Source organism: Echinops telfairi, unplaced genomic scaffold, assembly GCF_000313985.2.
Source record: "Echinops telfairi isolate 266 unplaced genomic scaffold, ASM31398v2 ScPeMD7_7469;HRSCAF=8507_0, whole genome shotgun sequence".
Taxonomy (NCBI): domain Eukaryota; kingdom Metazoa; phylum Chordata; class Mammalia; order Afrosoricida; family Tenrecidae; genus Echinops; species Echinops telfairi.
In genome coordinates, this window is record NW_022111372.1 from 32742931 (window position 1) to 32762031 (window position 19101).

General features: G+C 42.0%; 1 protein-coding gene across 3 annotated transcripts in view; it reads left to right on the forward strand.

The window, feature by feature from the left end:
- The window catches only part of IGSF5 (immunoglobulin superfamily member 5), a 75213-nt gene that overhangs the window by 471 nt on the left and 55641 nt on the right, over window positions 1-19101 (forward strand). For all 3 annotated transcript variants that reach the window (XM_045284830.1, XM_045284829.1, XM_045284831.1), the window contains exons 2-3: window positions 3174-3252; window positions 10835-11152. In XM_045284830.1, coding sequence (XP_045140765.1) covers window positions 3195-3252; window positions 10835-11152 — 376 coding nt within the window. In that variant the 5' untranslated portion in view covers window positions 3174-3194. The remainder of the gene's footprint in view (window positions 1-3173; window positions 3253-10834; window positions 11153-19101) is intronic.

Consider the following 19101-nt stretch of genomic DNA (forward strand, 5'->3'; position numbering starts at 1 on the left):
GATAGAAAACTTGCTATGCTATTACCACGTTCCTCCTTGGACACTGTTAAGTGACACATCTACAATTTTACTTTCTATAAAGATTTCCCATTAATGAGATATATTTATAGAAGCTAAAATTGTTGTGAAACCTATGGAAGTTCTAAGACCGCCTGTCCTTTGTCAGGCCATGCCAAGGTAAAACCAATGCCCCACATGTCAGGGGACACAGAACTGGATCTTTGGGCTGTAGGAGGAGTGTGAGTGCTGTTTTATTTCAGAGAGATGGTTTGGGTTGGAATCAGCTCCCAAGGTGTTCCCACACTGCGCAGAAATTCTGATTGTTAAAATCTTTGGACTCTTCAGAAACAGAATTATTTTCTCATACAGATAATCAATATGAATCTCACGTGAGGACAATGGCCACAAGGGGTGTTTAATATGTTTAATCATCTCTGCTTAGTACCTGACATGCCTTAAATTGGTTATTAGTGATTAGTAACCCACCTTAATTTATTGCTACTATTTTGTTAGGGTCTATTCCACATGTTCTGTTCATTACTGTAAGATGCATAATAACCTTTTTATAACTAGGTGACTTAACCTCTCTGGTCCTTTGCGGTAGCTTCTTGTTCCAGATGACCGATAGAGTGATTTATTGGTAGAGTTTATAAACTGAAACTTGAAAATTAGTAAATGATTTATTTAGTCAGGGTCTTAACTTACCTCAGGTTGTGTGCAACTGCAGTGCAACATGGTCTTGGAGCAGTCTTCAGGGATTCTCTGCACTGGTTCCAAATGACCTCCCATTAGGGTCCCCATGAAGCAAGCACACGAGTTATTACCATGTAGTCAAGACCCAAACGAGTGCCATAGAGTTGATTCTGGCTCATCCAACCCTGGAGGGTACTGTAGAACAGCCCCATAGAATTCCCCAAACTGAATCTTTCTCTCACAGAGTGTCTAGTGGATTCAAATCACTGGCCTTTCAGTTATTGGCTGGGTGCTTTGAGAACCAGAAAAATGAAGAGGAGGGGAACTCTAGATGGCTCTAGAAAGCTATAAACACTCAGTAACGTGCTTCAGTGGAAAAAGTTGTCACTGGCCTGTGTGTATCAACTCTTTCAACTCATATGAGGGTTTTTTTTTGTGGTGGTTATTTTCTCATGACTGTTTTAGTTTTTGTGTGTCTTATAGGAGCCCTGGTGATGCAAAGGTTAAATGCTTAGTTGCTAACAGAAAGGTTGGCAGTTCTGACCCAGCCAGGGGCTTTGAAGGAAAAGCAAACTTGATGACGTGCTCATATAAAGATCACAGTCACAAACCCCTCGGGAGCAGTACAATCTGTATGGCTACTCTGAGTCAGAATTGTCTCTGAGAAGACAAGTGACCACAATGAGTATGTGGATACATTCGAAAATCCCACTTGGGGCCCTGTGTCTTGTGATATCTGTGCAGATGTCAAAGACATTACCTGAAATACTAGCCCCAGGTCCCTGTGTGCTATATATCTGTGAGATCTAAGAATGGCTGGAATGAAAGCCTTTTTCTGGGCCTAAATGGCTTCTGGTTTTGCAGACAGTTCTTAGTCTGCCTCCCCCCACCTCCACCCTGCCGACCATGGACTTCCTCCCCTAACAAACCATATCCTTCGAAATTTCTCCAAACCCAAAATCCAGACTCACAGCCGTGGAGTTGATTTCGACCCATTGTGACTCATAGAGAAGGGAGAATTAACCCTGTGGGTTTCTGAGAACTCTACAATAGTAGAGAGCCTCTTCTTTCTCCCATGGAGTGGATGGTGCTTTCAAACTGCTGACCTTGTAGTTAGCAGCCCAACCAATAACCCACTACACCACCAGGGCTCCTGATAGTAATGTTTAGTATCAACATTAATCATAGAATGATATATGAGAAATACAGATGCTGATTGCTTAAATGAAATATTGCAAGCATGTATTCACTGCCATGGAGTCAATGCTGACTCACAGAGACCTGATGGCACAGGGCAGAACTGCCCTTGTAAGTTTCCAAAACTATAACTCTTATGGGAGTAAAAAGCACCATCTTTATCCAGAGGAGGGGCTGGTGTTTTCAAACATTTGAACTTGGGGTTAGTAGCCCGATGCAGAACCATTACATCACCAGGGCACTTTGAAATATTGAAATAGAATAAATGAATACTAACAACAAAATTGTCTTGTAAAATCTTTCTTTGTTGATGTACATTATTTCCTTTCTTTCTTCAAAATTATCAGTAACTTCAATTTTTATCCATACCCTGGGCCACCTTCTCCTAGGGAACTTTAAAAAGTTTAAGTTTGTGGAACAATTCCAATAGATTTTAAATTCAATTGTCTATGAACTTATTTACGTCCTCTTGTATTTATTTTGTTGTGTGTCTTCCTGAGACACACTTCTTGAGAGTGTAAACTCCGGTGGCTAAGATTAAAGACAAATTTTTTATCCTTGATCAAAAAGCATCATGCTTATAATGAATACAAGTCAGTTCACTCTCTACATCTTGGCCAATAATTCCATGGTAATGACAGGCCCCCTATATCCCACAATGGGCCCAGAAGGTAAGATCACTGAATTCAGTGATTCTCAAACCAGAGCAGGTACAAATATCATCTGTAGAACTTACTAACCCACAGAGTAATGGAACTACCCCCCCCCCCATTTTTGATCCAGGAGATCTGAATCCCTTTGGGGCCCTGTGGCGTAAGTGCTGGGCTACCGACCACAAGTTTAATGGTTTAAACCCACCAGTTGCTCCTTGGGAGCAAGATGAGATTGTCTGTTCTCTTAAAGATGAATAGTCTTAGGGTGGCTATGGAATCTACTGAATGGCAGTGGGTGAGTCCCTGGATGATACCAATGGCTACTGTGGTTGGGTACTAAACAAAAGTTGGAGGATGGAATCTACCCAGAGACACTTTGGAAGAAAGTCTTGCCAACTTCCCAAATCAGCCATTGAAAACCCTTTGGAGTACAATTGTACTCTGACACACATGGGGACATAAAGGGCGTAGAATTTGCTTTCTTAACCAAGTCCCTCGGTGAGGTTGATACTGCTAATCACATGATGACTGATCACATGGTGCTTATCTAAACTGTTCACATTTCCTGGTAGGGGTGCAGCCTATCTCTGAATGGTACTTGACTCATACCTGTTTGCTTTCTCTCCTCAGGGTGAGGAAGAAAATAATGAGATGGAGGACCTCTGGAAAGGCATCCCCACGCTCCTGGTCATCCTGGCTGGGCTGGCAGGTATGGCTAATGGGAGGGTTGATGAAATGTTCTTTGGGTAGGACGCAAGAGGAGTCCACTGGGGCAGACAGCTGTCCTACTGCTCCATGAGGATGCGTGATACCAGGCCTTTGAAAGGCATTTGTTGAGTGGTGAAGAAAACAGCTCCTCACAGACTCATTGCAGAGCTAATGAACCGCTCAACACACATTTAGGGACATGGTGGCCTAGGGAGTTGTTTCAACCACAGTTGCTGGTTGCAAACAACTCTTGTGGGTTTAAGTGGGAAGCGAATTGATTTCAGGTCTGTTGTTTTTCTGACACCCTTCTTTCCTGCAAAAGTTGAGCCTTAAGTATTATTTTGAGGGGAGGGATAGCTTTGGTCTGAGGCCTGCCGATGGTTATTTCAGGAGGAAAGAGTCTTTGGGGATAAATTTTAGAGGTTGCAGAGAGATCAGGGTCCATTTTGGGGAGTGAGCTACTTTTGATGCTTCGTTTTAGAAAGTCTGGGTGTGGGTAGGGTCACCTCCACTTGTGGACTTGGCTCTGAATGTCCTAAGAGTAACTCACGGTACATCCAAAGGGCTCCTCCCTCTGCATCTCATTACTCTGCTGGGAATGCTCTTCCCACCAATATCCACATGTTCTCCTTTCTTTCATGTTCACAGACAACATTCCAAGACCCAGGCTCTGATCATCTACCTTAATGCCCCCAGGCACACACACTCACCTTTATTCTATTTTCTCTTGCCAACTATGAAGGACCATCTAGTCTATTGATTTAATTTGTTGTCTGCCTTCCCTCTTGGGAACATAAACTTCTTGTAGGCAAGATTTAAAAAAATTCATTGATTAAAGCGTCATAATCGAACAGAAGTTAATCCATATTCTAAACCTCATCAGTAATTTAGTATATGTTGCTCCTGGTTTAATGGATAGTGGTATAATGGCTCAGCAGTATAGTTCTTGCTGAGCTAAGGTCAAATCTCAGACCATATACCTCATATGCAGCTACCAACTACCGGTGGAAAATTGCAAGTTACTATGATGTTGACCAAGGTTCGCTGTAGCTTCCAGTATAAGATGGTCTAGATGGAAAGCTCTCTTGATCTACTTTAAAAAAATTAGTTAATGAAATCTCTATGGATCACAGTGGTTAATATGCTAATGATCACAGGAATGGCACAGGACTGGGCAATGCTTTGTTCTGTGTACACAGGGTCCTTATGAATTGGGGACTGACTTGAGGGCAGCTAATAACAACAGAGCCTCCCCAAAAGCAAAAACTAACTAAATAAAATAACATTGTCCTGAAGTTGATGATTCAGACTCAGGGCAACCCCATCTGTGCCAGGATATCATTATGTTCCACAGGATTTTCAACAGTGATTGTTAAAAAATAGAACCACAGATCTCTGAGTAGTTGCTAAGTGCTGATCTGATGTGTTAGGTTGGGTTTTCTAGAGAAGTAAAACCAGTGGCAGTTGTGATGTCTATGTAAGTAGAAAGAAAGTTCTATCAGGAAAAGGCTTCCATAGTTATAGTACTGAATATGTCCAGTCTGGTTCGACAGATGTAAGCTTGAAGCTTCTCCTGACTCGGGAGCTGCAAGGCTGATAAATGGGAAACAGGATGATGAAGCAGGAGGACCACAGGCTGGTGGGTGCAGAGGTAAACAAATGTAAAGTTTGCTGAGGGCTCCTGGGATGGGCAGGCAACACAATGGGAGATCGATGGATCCAGATTCAGCAGAAGGTGAAAGGGCAAGAAGGGGCTCGGCTTTGCTCAGAGTCTCTGTCTTGTACAAAAGGCCATGTGCCCCAAGGCCGTGTCATCAGGCTATGATCTGATATTTTTTATGACCTGATTGATAAGTTGAGCTCCACCCTTACCTTCATCTAGTGTCTGGATGACATAAATCCCAACCATTGCAAGGGACACATGTTACTTCCTGGCCATCACTAGGCTAAAAAGAAACCAGCTGTTGTTCCTGCCAAGCAGATGAAGTACCATCACAATGGCCCCAGACTTTTAAAATGTGGGTGAAGTGGAATGCTAACTGGTATTGAAAGAATGATGGGTTAAAGCCCAATAGAAACTTAATTTCCCTTTGAGAAAGCAAGGACAACATGTGCATGGCCACCCGAATCTCTTGACCAATTGAATTGAAAAGGTTGGTGGTCATCTGAAAGATGGCAGCGGACTGGGCTGCTGCTTTGAGCGTGGCTTGCTCTCCGCAGTCCTGCCAATAGTCCAACATCACAGGTCAGGCCCTGAAAGGCTGGCCATGCCTCTTCCAAGTTTCCCACGGCAGGGAGTCAATCCATGGCGTTTCCCATATAATTAGTGCTCCGGATCACCCGGATTGGGGGTGGGGTTGGGGTGGGGGATGGGATTCAGGTCTGCAGTTTTCATTTAATCAGCCGTGACTCAACTAGTTTGACCAGTTCTAGGAAAGTTTTGAGCAACAGGAGCTTAGGGCCTAGAAGTGGGGATAGATGTCTTCAATAGACACACTAAATACAATATAAAATCAGCACTGTGACAACTGTGTCAAAGAAGTACCAATGCTTTCAGAACCTCAGGTAGAAGAATTTATAACCCAAAGAGCATGGTCTAAGAGGCTTCCCTGAAGAGAAGGCAACTCCTCTAGCAGGTGAGGCTTAACGGTAGTAAATGGGATGGGTACTTCAGGTTGAGTGCCTGCCTATGAAGAGAGCTATGTAGAGGCTAGAGAGGGTTGGCTAGTTGATAAATTACAGAAGACAGAGTGTGGGGCAGTGTGAAGCTGAAAGGAAGCTGATGTGCATCTAAAAACCCCATTGCTGTTGAGCCAATTCTCACTTACAGCGACCCTGTAGGACAGGGTAGAACTGTGGGTTCCTGAGATTGTAAATCTTTTTAAAAAATCATTTTACAGATATCATAACATTCTATAGTTCAATCACATCAAGCAGTATCGTGCAATTGCTACCACAGTCCATTTCAAAACATTTTCTTTCTTTTTGAACTCCTTGATCTCATCTCCCCTTTATCCCTTTCCTTCCCCATCCTCCCACCCCCTTTCTGCCCCCAAGCTTCACCTTACCTTCCTGGTATTGCTACTCTCAACATGGGTCCTGAAGAGTTTATCTGTCTTGGATTCCCCGTGTTACCAGCTCTTATCTGTATCTTATCTGGTCTAGCTGGATTTGTAAGGTAGAATTGAGTTCATAATAGTGGGGGTGGGGTGGGGAGGAAGCATTAAAGGACTAGAGGAAAGTTGTATGTTTCAACAGTGCTATACTGCACCCTGACTGGCTTGTTTCTTCCTTGTGACCCTTCTGTATGGGGCTGTCCAATTGTCTACAGATGGGCTTTGGGTCTCCACTCCGCACTCCCCCTCATTCACAATGATATGATTTTTGTTCTGGATCTTTGATGCCCGATCCCTGATCCCATCGACACCTCATGATAACACAGGCGACACCAAGACTTCTTAAACTATTTTTACCTAACTGTAAAGAGACATGAAGTCCTGACACATACCACAGCATGGATAAACCTTGAAAACATGCTGTATGAAATGCCAACACAAAAGGACCACTTATATGAGCTCTCATGAACCAGACATGGAGAGGAGGGGGAGGGAGAAACGAATCATTGCTTGGGGAACACCGATAGGAAAGTTAAGGATGATTAGAAAGAGATAATGATGATGTTTGTACAACATGAGGAATTCGATGAATGTCACTCAATTGCAGATGTGAGGAATGTTGAAATTGCAAATGTGTTGTTACATACATATTTACTGTAATCACAAGAACAAATTCTTGCAAGCGGATATTGCCTACAGCGGATATTGCCTACAAAGAAAACAATGTAGACAGCAGAGACTAGGAGCTGGTGTTAGGTGGCTCCGAAACTGGGGACTTGGGAATATTGCTGGGTGGAGGCAAGGGTGTGGGTGGTGATGCATTGACACCCGACTTGTCCCCATGTTGTACACAGTAAAAAGAAGGGCAAAGAGGAAAAGGAAGTTGTGAGTTGCAGTACTTGATTGTTTGATTAAAGGTCTTATTTACAACGATCTCATGTTTGTTCTTGTGGGGCAGAGTTGCACAGACCGGTAGCAGAAATTAGACAGTGTTAGAAGTGGTCCGATACTTACATTGCCAGAAATACTACTTCTTAATCTTGAGGTTCAGCAGAAGGAGAGTTTCCTTGTGGTTGTAGTAGGTGACATTTTCAGAGGACTTGAGTGCTCAGGACTTGACGTTTTGGCTCAGAGTTTGAACCCAGCCAGCGGTGCTTTGGAAGCACAACCTCATAATCTGCTTCAGACATATCAACTGTTGAAATCCCAAGAGTTATCATAAGTTGGAGTCGACTAGGGCAACTGTGCGTGTGTGTTTAATTTGAAGGTGAAAGCCACACTCAAGTTAGAGTTTCCCCTGGGAGTAGCTCTTGCCCTCCTTCTAGCTTAATCCCAGCAATGTCTGGAACACCAACTGCCATGCAAGATATGGGGCTTGCGTAGATTTTATGACTCCTCAGTCTGTGTTTTGTTTTGTTTTTTAGCTTTTTATCGTGATTTCGGTGAAAGTTTACAGAGCAGGTCATCAGTTTTACATGTAAGAATTTATTCACATGGTGTTTACAATCGCCCCTTTAAATCCCCTCAAGGGACTGTCACTTATCCCACTTCCGCCCAGTGCTTCCTGTGGCCATCCCTCCTCCTTTCCTGACCCTCTTTTCTTGAGTCAATGCTTCCCTTGTGATCTTAAGTGGCTGATGATTCTAATCTGAGGGTGATTAAGGGCCACAGTCTTGGGAGTTCTATTCGTCTCTATACAACCAATAATTCTGGTCTCTTTCACATTTGGGGGTTCTGTTTTCTATTCTGCACCCCCACTCCCACGCCGACTCTATCCAGGACCTTCAAATTGCATCCTTTTTGTAGAAGTTGGTTGTGATGGCCAGGTACAATCTAGTTCTTTTGGTCTCAGGCTTATAGAGACTTATGTTTCTGTGGTCCGTTGGACTAATTTTGATTTTTATCTTCTATATCCTCTGGATAGGGAGACGCCAAAATAGTTGTACCTTGGATGACTGCTCATGAGCTTTTAAGAACCCAGTCACTATTCACCAAAGTAGGATGCAGAACATTGTCATTGTGAGCAATGGCATTGACCAATTGAACTTGGGTCTCCTGAGACTATAGTCTTCAGCCTCTAGGTCCCAAGATTCATGCTCTTAAAGTTCTGGGTTATGTCTAAGGAATTTTCCTAACTGTGGGATTTTAAAATGCTGGTTTCAGAGAATAGTGTTCAGGCATGAACTAATTTCACTATCTCATTGAGCAGAGAAAGGAGCTGTGGGTTCAAGTGGGTGAGCTTCTTATGTTGATTTTTTTTTTTTTTTGGCCTGGAGGCCCTGGAACTCACCCACCTCTGCATTTACCCTACACAGCACTAGAAGGGTTTTGTCAGCTCTGGTTAGTCCTTCTGTGGGAGCTTTGGTGGTGCAGTTGTTGAAGTGCTTGACTGCTAATGGAAAGATCAGGTGTTCAAATTCACCAGCAGCAGCTCCATAGAAGGAGGATGTGACAGTCACTTCTGTGCAGATTTAGAGCATTAGGAACCTTATAGCGCAGTTCTACTATGTCATGCTCGATTACTATGAGTTGGAATCAACTCAATGCCGTGGGTGGGTGGTAGTTAGGATTGGGGAGAAGGTTGTTATTATAGCATGGAGCAGGAGAGTAGGTTTGGTCTCTTTCCTCTGGGGTTAGATTTGCCTTTTTCTTTAGTTTCCCCCCTTTTCTGAAAGTACAGTTCAGAATTCATGGAAAGGGCTGAGCTGGTACAGGGCCTAGCCTCCCTAGGGAATAATGAATTACCTCCTTTCTTCACACTTAAAAAAAAAAACTCAGATCAAAGGGATTTTTAGATCAAAAGGACTTGTCCAAAGTTAAGGGTAAGGGATAAGACCCAAGCTAAGTGGATTTTTAGTTTAGAGTTTTTATACTGCGCCCACAAACAAGACAATAGTGATCAGCTGCCTTCCCACCAACCGCTGACTCCTGGGGTCTTTAGTCTGACTTTCGTGATCAATAGGTTTTCCAGAAGTGGGTTGCCAGAACTTTCTTCCTAGTCTATCTTAAGCTGGAAGTGCCTCTGAAATCTGTTGAGCATCCTAGCAGTACATATTCCCCAACTGACACAGGGGTGGTGGCTGCACACAGGTTTCATTTGATGAGGTTGAACTAGGCTGTCACTTGTGACAGAGAGAATTCTACTATTAAAGAAATCCTGCTGTCAGAAACACTAGATTAGCCTCCTTTGTTGCTTCCGGCTGCTGTGTGAGCCACCTGTCACTGCTTACCCCTACAATTGTGTTCTGTGACGTAGTTCATTCTCTCCATCGACAGGTTCTGACAGAGCATTCTGGGTATGCAGGTGAGGTAGTTAGTTTATTGTTCGTTTAACCTGGCTGATAAACACAGGTGGGGTTCATTGAAGGGTGGAAGGATAAATGGTTCAGTAAGCCTCGCCTTTCTAGTTCTTGGGTCTCTTATTTTGTGATGGTCGGATCAGGGTGCAGCTGCCTTAGCCAGTTCTCTGCTTCAGCTGGCAAGGCTGACTTCCTCCAAGACATCCCTGAGGAGAAGCCACATGGACTTACCCCGATGCAGCCCTGGGTGCTGGAGCAGCTATGTGGAGACCCCTGCCAGCACTGAGATGCCTACACATTCACTGATTCGGCTTTCCTCCTGCAGTCGGCATCATTGTGTGTGTTTGTGAGATGGAGGAGGACTTTGTGGATTGGTGTTGGACATATGGGCTAATGTTGAACTTATGGGCTTGGGAAGCTCTGGGTTGAGATGTTTTCTTGATGTGCACTTACCCTTTATATAAAACTCTTTCTTATACATATGAGTTTCTGTGGATTTGTTTCTCTAAAGTACCCAGACTCACACAGCAGGTGAAGCGTTAATGTGTATCAGCTTGGTCCCTCCCCAGAAAGTTTTAGGGCTAGAAAGCGATTATTTTAGAACTGGCCTTACAATTTGACCATATAAATTGAGAAGTTAAGGAGGGAGGCAGTAGTTATTTGGAGGCACACTTCCTCTTACACCATCAGATGACCTCTGTGGTGGAATCGATTGTCGTCAGCTATTGTGAAGTGCCTTCCAACATAGGGGGAAGAACATATCAGGCAATATATTCTAATTTTGTAATGGCTGATTTTCAGAAGTAGATTATCAGAACTTGCCCCACCTCCCATGCCTAGTTTGTCTTAATCTGGAAGCTCCACTGACACCTGTCCACAATGGTGACACCACTGCTCTTTGAAATCTGGTGGCATAGCTCCCATCATCACAGCAACACAAAGTTAGGTGGTGGAAAGAAAGATGGTAGAGGGGGAAGATGTCCTGGTGGTCCTGGAGGTTTCTGATCTACCGGTGGGAGACCTCGTGTTGGGCCAGTAGGATATAGAGTCTGAGTTACTAGGTGAAACTGCAGGGGATTCCAACTGGTCAACCCAGAAGTTTTAAGTTGTACAGTTGGTTTATATTGATTGACTCACTTCTTGGCTTGAAACTTTGGTTGCCTTTTAGCTTCTGGATCCAGCTATCAAATCCTAGAAGGCCCCAAGAATGCAACAGTGTTGGAGGGCTCAGAGGCTCGCTTCAATTGCACCGTGTCACCGGGCTGGAAGCTCATCATGTGGGCGCTAAACAACACAGTGGTTCTGAGCCTCACTCCCAAAGAGCCCATCATCACAAACGAACGGTTCACCTCTGCCAGTTATGAAGTGGATGGCAATTTCATCTCTGAGATGATTATCCATGATGTGAAACTCAGAGATGCAGGCCACATCAAATGCAGCCTTCAGAACAGTGACCAGGATGGCTCTGCATTCCTTTCAGTCCAAGGTGTGTATGCAGGTGGATCCACAAGGGTGAGAGGTGGGGGGTTGGGGTGGGCCGGGAATCTGGAGCCCATTGTGTTAGATAGCAGACATTCATGTCAGTTGTGAAGACACGTATTTCTACCCTTCAGAACTAGGCTGCCTTGAGGAATGTTTATTGTTGTGTCATTTCTTCCCTTCTTTCTTTCTTTCCTTTTACTAAGACTCTTAGAGAAGGATTTTTGTCACTTCCCCATGTAATCCTTTCCAATATCTAACAACTCTTTTGAAAATGTATCCTAGAAGCCCTGGTGGTGTAGCGGGTTACAAGTTGGACTTCTAACCATAAGGATAACCAGCTACTCTGTGGGAGAAAAATGAGGCTTTCTACTTCCATAAAGGTGTAGTCTCTGAAACGCACCGGGGCAGTTCTACCCTGTCCTGGAGGGTCGCTCTGGGTCAGATGAACTCAATGGCAGTGAGTTTGGTTTTGATCCTGGAATCCTTCAGGTGCTAAGCGCAGTCACTTTGCTTTGCATTGGAGCCTCTGGGTGGTGCAGGTGGTTAACGAGCTTGGCTACTAACTGAAAGCCTGGGATGGGAGTCTTCCTCGATGCTGCTCTGAAGAAAGACCTGGCTATGTCTTTCTGAGAAATCAGCCTCTGGGAACCCCAGGGAGGACAGCTCTCCTCTGACCTATGTGGAGCCACCGTGAGTTGGCCTTGACTCATGACAGACTGGCTTTCTTTGAGTTAGATGATAGAGTTGACAGGCATTACCTCTTCTTTAATGTTTCATATACTGTACTTGACTATATATTTGTTTGTCTTATATCATTTATGGCATATAAAGCATTTATGTCATACAAAGCAGGCTTTATCTCTTCTCACTAGCTGAATTTCCCCAATTTATTTCTCTACTTTGTCCTCACCTACAGTACTCTCTATCAGAGGTGTGTGTTTACTCCAAATGCCAAGTCTTTTATTGAAAGTAAAATATACAGGAAAAAGTGCAGTAATGGATACCTTACTTATTTTTCTGTAATGATAATTTTGAGTATCCAATTTTTATTTAAATTTGTGTGATATAGTTAAGGCTACAATGATATTTTAGAAATGATTTTATGAGGCTATTAGGACTAGTTGAGGTCATGTTACATAGTGGAAAAAAAATCAATAAAGAAATTCTCCATAATGCTCATAGAGCTCCTAATTTTTATAACAATATTCTTTATATGTGTGTTTTTGGCTTAAAATTTTTTTACTCATCAAAGGAACCCTGGTGGCACTGTGAGTTAAGCATGGGCCTACACATCCTGAGGTCTATAGTCTCAGAAACCATAAGGAATAGTTCTCTGTCCTACAGGGTCTTTGTGAGTCAAAGTTGACCTAGACAATTGGCTACACAAAATTGACCTACACAACAGTTGAGTTGATTTGGGTTATTCGCTCATTGATGAGAATCCAAAATTCTGTCTGTATCTGTGGTCCTAACAAATTGAATTTGTTTACATTGGGTGGAGATAAATGTCTATGTTTTACACATGGTCATGTCTTTACTCCTCTGTGTCTTCAATTTAGTGTGATTTAGTTAGTGGTACAATGATATCTTATAAATGAATAGTGATTTTATGAGGCTCCTTAGGACTCTTGGCCTTGGTTACATGATGAGATTCTTACCACAACCATTTGCAATATAAGGGAAAGAATAGAAACCAAAATGATGTGCTCTGGCTTTGCTTTTATCAGGCAACTAACTCCCTGGGTGTGCCTGGCATGGGTCAATTTCCTCATCATTCAAATGATGTTAAGATTTCTTGGCCCACTTCATAGTTTCATTATAAGTATCAAATAATTAATTTTGTAAAAACGGACTAAAAATGATGGCTTGGAGATTCAAAAATTTTACCTGATTTAGTTTAATAAATATTAAGTTGGAGAACCAGTGTGATAAAGCAGTTAATAGGGCAGACTCAGGACCCTGACAACCCAGGGTCAAGTTCCAGCTTTATTACTTACTAACTATGTCATCTTAGAAACCTGGGACACTCAATGGGTTAAGCATTGGACTGTTAACAGAATATTTAGTAGTTTGAACCCACAAGCTGCTTCACAAGAGAAACATCAGGCAGTCTGCTTCCATCTGGATAGACATAGAACAGCTCTACTCTGTAATTCTCAGTTTGGGTTTTTTGTTATTTTTTTATATATGTGATCTTGGTAAGGTTACACCCTTTGTGCCCTAGTTTCTTCATCTTATAACTTTTGTTGGAGCAGGCGACTAAATATATATAAGCTTTTATTTAGAATAGCACCTGGATCATAGAAATTGCTATATAGTCATTCACTGTTACTTATTATGTTCAAAGCAAGAGTACGCCATTGTGGTAGTCCTTGAAGTAGGACATAAAGATGAATGGAATCTTTGAGTATTGGAATGCTTATTGTATTCAGCTCAGTGGCTAATTGAAAGGCTGGATCTCTAAGTCAACACAGAGGCTCCTAGAAGCTATTAAACCTCTGAGGTAGCCCTGCCTTTAAGTTGAATAAAAATGATACAGTCCTTGGCCCCAACAACTTTAGAAGAAGAGTGGATAAGAGAAGTACAAAATAATCATGGTACATTTGTTGTATGACAGAAAAGAGATCCAAGATTTACATATAATTTATAGAGGCACAGTTATCACGTCTTAAACATGGCAACAACAAGACCAAGTCAAAGACAAAGATAATTCATCCAGATGAAGAAGACCATGGAGACAGACCACAAAGGTGTCCATGGATTTACAGAAAACTGACCACTTAAAAAGGACATGATAATATCAGGGAAGCTGTCGCAAAAGCATGGTTGGGGTCAGGTCAATATATTATAGTTGCAGGCAGGGCCACATAAACAGGAATGGGACCATGATTGGCATATGTACATTATGCAAGTTAGTAGGACTTACAAGATTGGTTCAGGGGTTCTCCAACCAAGGCAGTCAGGATAGGACTCATGATATACTCAGACAAGTCCCTAAGGGCTAGATTGCCATTCTCTTCCATGGCTAGAGGAGGGCATGCTGCTGGAGAGCAAGACTATTCACAGTGCTGACTAATAGAACGAATTCAGTGGCTCTGGGGAAATTACCTCTCTGGCCTCTAAGGGCCCTGTGTGGATAGTAGACCGTGTGGGCAGCTTGCTGCAGATATCCACACTACTCCAGAAACATTTTTGGCATTTCCCTTTCTTCTTACTTTCTTCTCTGGTGTCTCCTCTACTACATAGCCCACCTCCAATGTGCTGCTGTGTGCATACAATCGCAAGCACAGAGAAACAGGAATCTTCATCTAAACGGTGGCTTTAAATATTTATTTTACTTATTTAAAATTTTCCCCTTTGGTTTTTGTGTTTTCGGTATGTTTTAATAGTTTTTCATTTCTTTCCTTGTTCTCTTCTACTTCCTTCTCCCATGTGCCCCATATCCCCCTGTGAATATGTACGCCTCCCAAAGCAAACCCACCCAGACCATGATTATATTCTTTTAACCAGTTTTTTTCCTGTTACTCTGAGAGCAGACACATACCCATGCCCACGCCGACATAGCAACAGGACTCCAGCATTCACACCCAAGCCATGTTCCCGTCCTTTGCTTATCCTTCTCTGTTCTGCACATTCAAAATTTTTTGTTACTCTTTTTATTCTTGCATCTTCTTCCCTTCTGTCTTTTTGTCTTTTAAATATATATTTACACAAATCTTCTGCTTAGGGTCTGATTATTTGTTTACACTTTTCTCATGCAACACCCATTATCACTTTCTCCTCTTGTACTCAGTTTCCTTATGAACTGTGTTACCATGACACCTATTAATTATTATTACCCCTCTGAAAATACATTTACCCATTTTTAAAAATAAACCTTTTGGTCTAATTGGAAGGTTTATTATTACAATTATTATTACTATTCTTTTCTTTTATTTCTTCTTCTCCTGCTTACGTGTCTCCCCTGGATGTTTTCTGGCTCTTGTTAGACCTCCCCCACATCATAGGCAACCACCCCTATATGACCCAGCAGCTCACAAACCACCAATAATTGCACCTCTCGATGCCATGGAAACCGCAGCCTATCACAATTCAACCCCCCCCAATCAAGAAAAGCAAACAAAAATAACTTAAAATTACCCAAACCCAATGGAAGACTCTGAAAAAGAGGCCTTGGAGTTGCCAGAAATCTAAATAAGAAGATTGATGTTTAAGTTACTTCCAGAGATATGGGAAATACTCATGAGAATAACACAAAGATTTGAAACCTAGGAACTTTACATCAAAAGAGATCCCAGAAGACAAATAGGATTACAGAACTCGGCCTCATGTTAATAGGTGAGAAATAGAAGGAAAAGAAAATGATATCAGCAAGCTCAAATCCATTGGCTCAGACTACAACCAAGAGAAACAAGCAACAAAACAGCAAAGGAACCCAGTGAAAGCCCGAGAGTGATGAGGAGCATTGTCAAGAGCACCAACCTCTGTCTCATGCAGATCCTCAACAAGAGAAAACAAAACTACAGAGAAAATAGTATGAGACATTATCTAACATCACTAAGGAAGATGAAATAACTCTTTAAGAAGCTGGCAGGAACCTCAAAAACAAAGCATTGTGACTTATGATAGTCAAATTCTACAATTTCAAGGAACTAGAGAGAATCCCGAGGGCAGCTAAGGGAAGTTCAGAAAAATCACCCACAGAGGAAAACTGGCAACACCACTCAGGCAAAAAGACAATGGGGTGACATATATCAAATTCTGAGAGAGTGAAAATAAAGCTAACCAAGAATCCTATACCAGCACAATTATCCCTCAAATAAGAAAACATAAAGAATATTTCTAGACAAGAAGAAAATGAAGAAAGTAGTAAAAATACAACCAGTGTTATGAACAAAATTTATGGATCACTATGGACAGAGAATTATCAACAATGGCAGACAAACTTGAAAATATCATATAGGACAATATCACCCAGAAACCAAGACGGTGAAAGCAGCACTCAAAGCAGCACAGAACTAGAGGAGGAACCGAGATACAATAAACCACACACACACACACACACACACACACACACACACACACACACACAAAAGGACAAACCACAAAATCACAGCAATGAACTTCCATAGACCAATAATGACCCTAAATATAAAAGGATTAAATGCACCAATGAAAAGGCAGAGAGTGGCAGACTGGATTAGAAAAGAAGACCCATCTTCAAGATGCCTACAAGACACACCTTAAACAGAAAGACAAAAATCGACTGAAACTCAAAGAAAGAAGCCCGAATGGCAAAATTACTCTCTGAGAAAATAGGCTTCAAGGCAAGTAACACAATAGAGACATGACTAGACACCATGCAATGATCAAAGGAACAATAAATTTTCCTATATTTTATTTTGTTTTGGATAGTTTTCCTTCTTCTTTTCTTGGTATATCTTATTTCTATGCCATCCAGGATAGATAAATCTATAAAATAGTAAACAGATTAATAGTATTTCAGGATTATGGCAGGGGAAGTGGGGGAGGCAGATGGGAAGCTAATCATAAAGAGTGCAAGGAAGAGGAAACTATTCTGACATTGGTGGTAGTTATGATCACACAATTCATTAACATGTTTAAACGATTGAATTGCATGCTATATGAATTATAAGTCTATATAACTGTTAACTTTTTAACACAAAAGAGAAATAATTAATTGAAGGTTTAATGTATGGGAGAGACAAAATGGATTTAGAGCTCCCATCGTAAATCACAGACTTCTGCCAAGTTAGTGCTAAGAATTTATACTGTAATGCAGTGGAAATGGTGGCAAGGGCAATGGAAGAAAGACAAAGCTTAGGCTGATAATGGGAAAAGAAATGAGAGCATCAAGAAAGCCTTCTTGCGAGACTGTGTAGAGAAGGCACCATTTGACATCGGTCTCCTGCGATTGCAGAATATTCCGTCCAATGAGAAAGGAGCGCATGCTTGGATCTAGGAAATGCAGGGTCTGAGGAAATGCTCCGTAGTGCTGTGCTTATAGCATACCAAATCTGTTAATCCGTGCGATTGATTTTGTAGCATCTTTCCCCAAATTCACAAATCTAAAACAGTCATACAAGTAGCTCTTTTGATACAACGGTAATTGTTATAGCTTTCTTTTGTAGTGCAGATTGGAAAACAAGCACTGGGGACATAACAGGTGACACAGAAAGAACTATTGTCTGTGCAGACTATTTCACCCTGGTGCCATGGGCTTGAATGACCACTTGTACTTAGTGGGATAGATGCTCTGGACGATGGCGGGGAGGGGAGAAATAAGACTCTTGAAAGAGGAAGAAGCATTCCCCCCCCCCCCACTTTAATGAGTGATACAAGGATCCTGTCCTTAATGCATTGACAAGCAAAACTAAGGGAGTTTATAAAACTGATTGGTGGTTTGAGTACGTCTGAGACCTCTAAGGAGCACAGTTCTACTTAGACCCACATGGAGTGGCCAGGGGCCAGGGCTTACTCGAGAACAACTGCTTAGTTCATTGCATCTGGGATTCCTGAGTACCCTTCAGATCCACTTGTGGTGAGTTTGATCTTCAATGTCAAAACTGTTTTCCTTAAAATACTAAGATTCAAGTTGACTTTTTCACATTCATTTTTCCAGTGTGCAGAGGAATCTTCTGCTCTACCCTGGGACGATCCACATAACTCAGTGAAGTCAGTCATTTTCCAAAGGACTAATCTACAATGATACAAAATCATGCCAATGTGCTGAGCCAATCAAGCGATCAGCAATGGATTTTAATTTAGCAGAGTATGAAAGTCTCTTGGTAACACTTCAGATTTCCATGATGCAACTCATCTTTAAGAAACCACCTCTTGCACAGTTTCTGTGAAGCATCAAAGAAGAATATCCATGATTATCTGAATAGCAATAAAGTATTCCTCACTGTTCCCACTACACGTCTTTGTGATGTCAGATTTTCTTTATATACTTTGAACAAAAGACTATGGTTGCAACAGATTGAAGGGAGAAACAGATGTCAGCATTCAGCCAGATATGAAAGGGATGAGCATAGCTCTTTATTTGCATAAAATAATGTTGCTTCTCTCACTAAATATTTTTTGGTTTACAATTTTAATTATTTTTCATAAAATATCTTCTCTGTGTTGACATGTAATGAAGTCATTTTATTTTTTTAAAATCATTTTATTGGGGACTCATACAACTCTTATCACAATCCACACATACATCAATTGTGTAAAGCACATTTGTACATTCATTACTCTCATCATTCTCTAAACATTTGCTGCCCACTTAAGCCCTTGGCATCAGCTCCTCATTTTTCTCCCTTCCCTCCCCGGTCCCTCATGAACCCTTGATAATTTATAAATTATTATTTTGTCATATCTTACACTGTTCGACTTTCGTTACACTGTCTCCTCTCACCCACTTTTCTGTTGTCCACCCCCCCATGGAGAAGGTTTTATGTAGACCCTTGTAATTGGTTGGTTCCCCCTTTCCACCCCATCCTCCATCCATCATCCCTCCACCCTCCCGGAATCGCCACTCTCAGCAGTGGTCCTAAAGTGATCATCTGTCCTGGATTCCCTGTGTTTCCAATTCCTCTCTGTACCAGTGTACATTCTCTGGTCTAGTCAGATTTGTAAGGTAGAATTGGGATCATGATAGTGGGGGAGGGGAGGAGGAAGCATTTAGGAACTAGAGGAAAGTTGTATGTTTCATCATTGTTACACTGCACACTGACTGGCTTGTCTCCTCCCTGTGACTCTTCTGTAGGGGATGTCCGGTTGCCTACAGATGGATCTTGAGTCCCCAATCTGCACTCCCCCTCATTCACAATGATTTGATTTTTTGTTCTTTGATGCATGATACCTGATCCCATCGACACCTCATGATCACACAGGCTGTGCTTCTTCCATGTGGGCTTTGTTGCTTCTCAGCTAGATGGC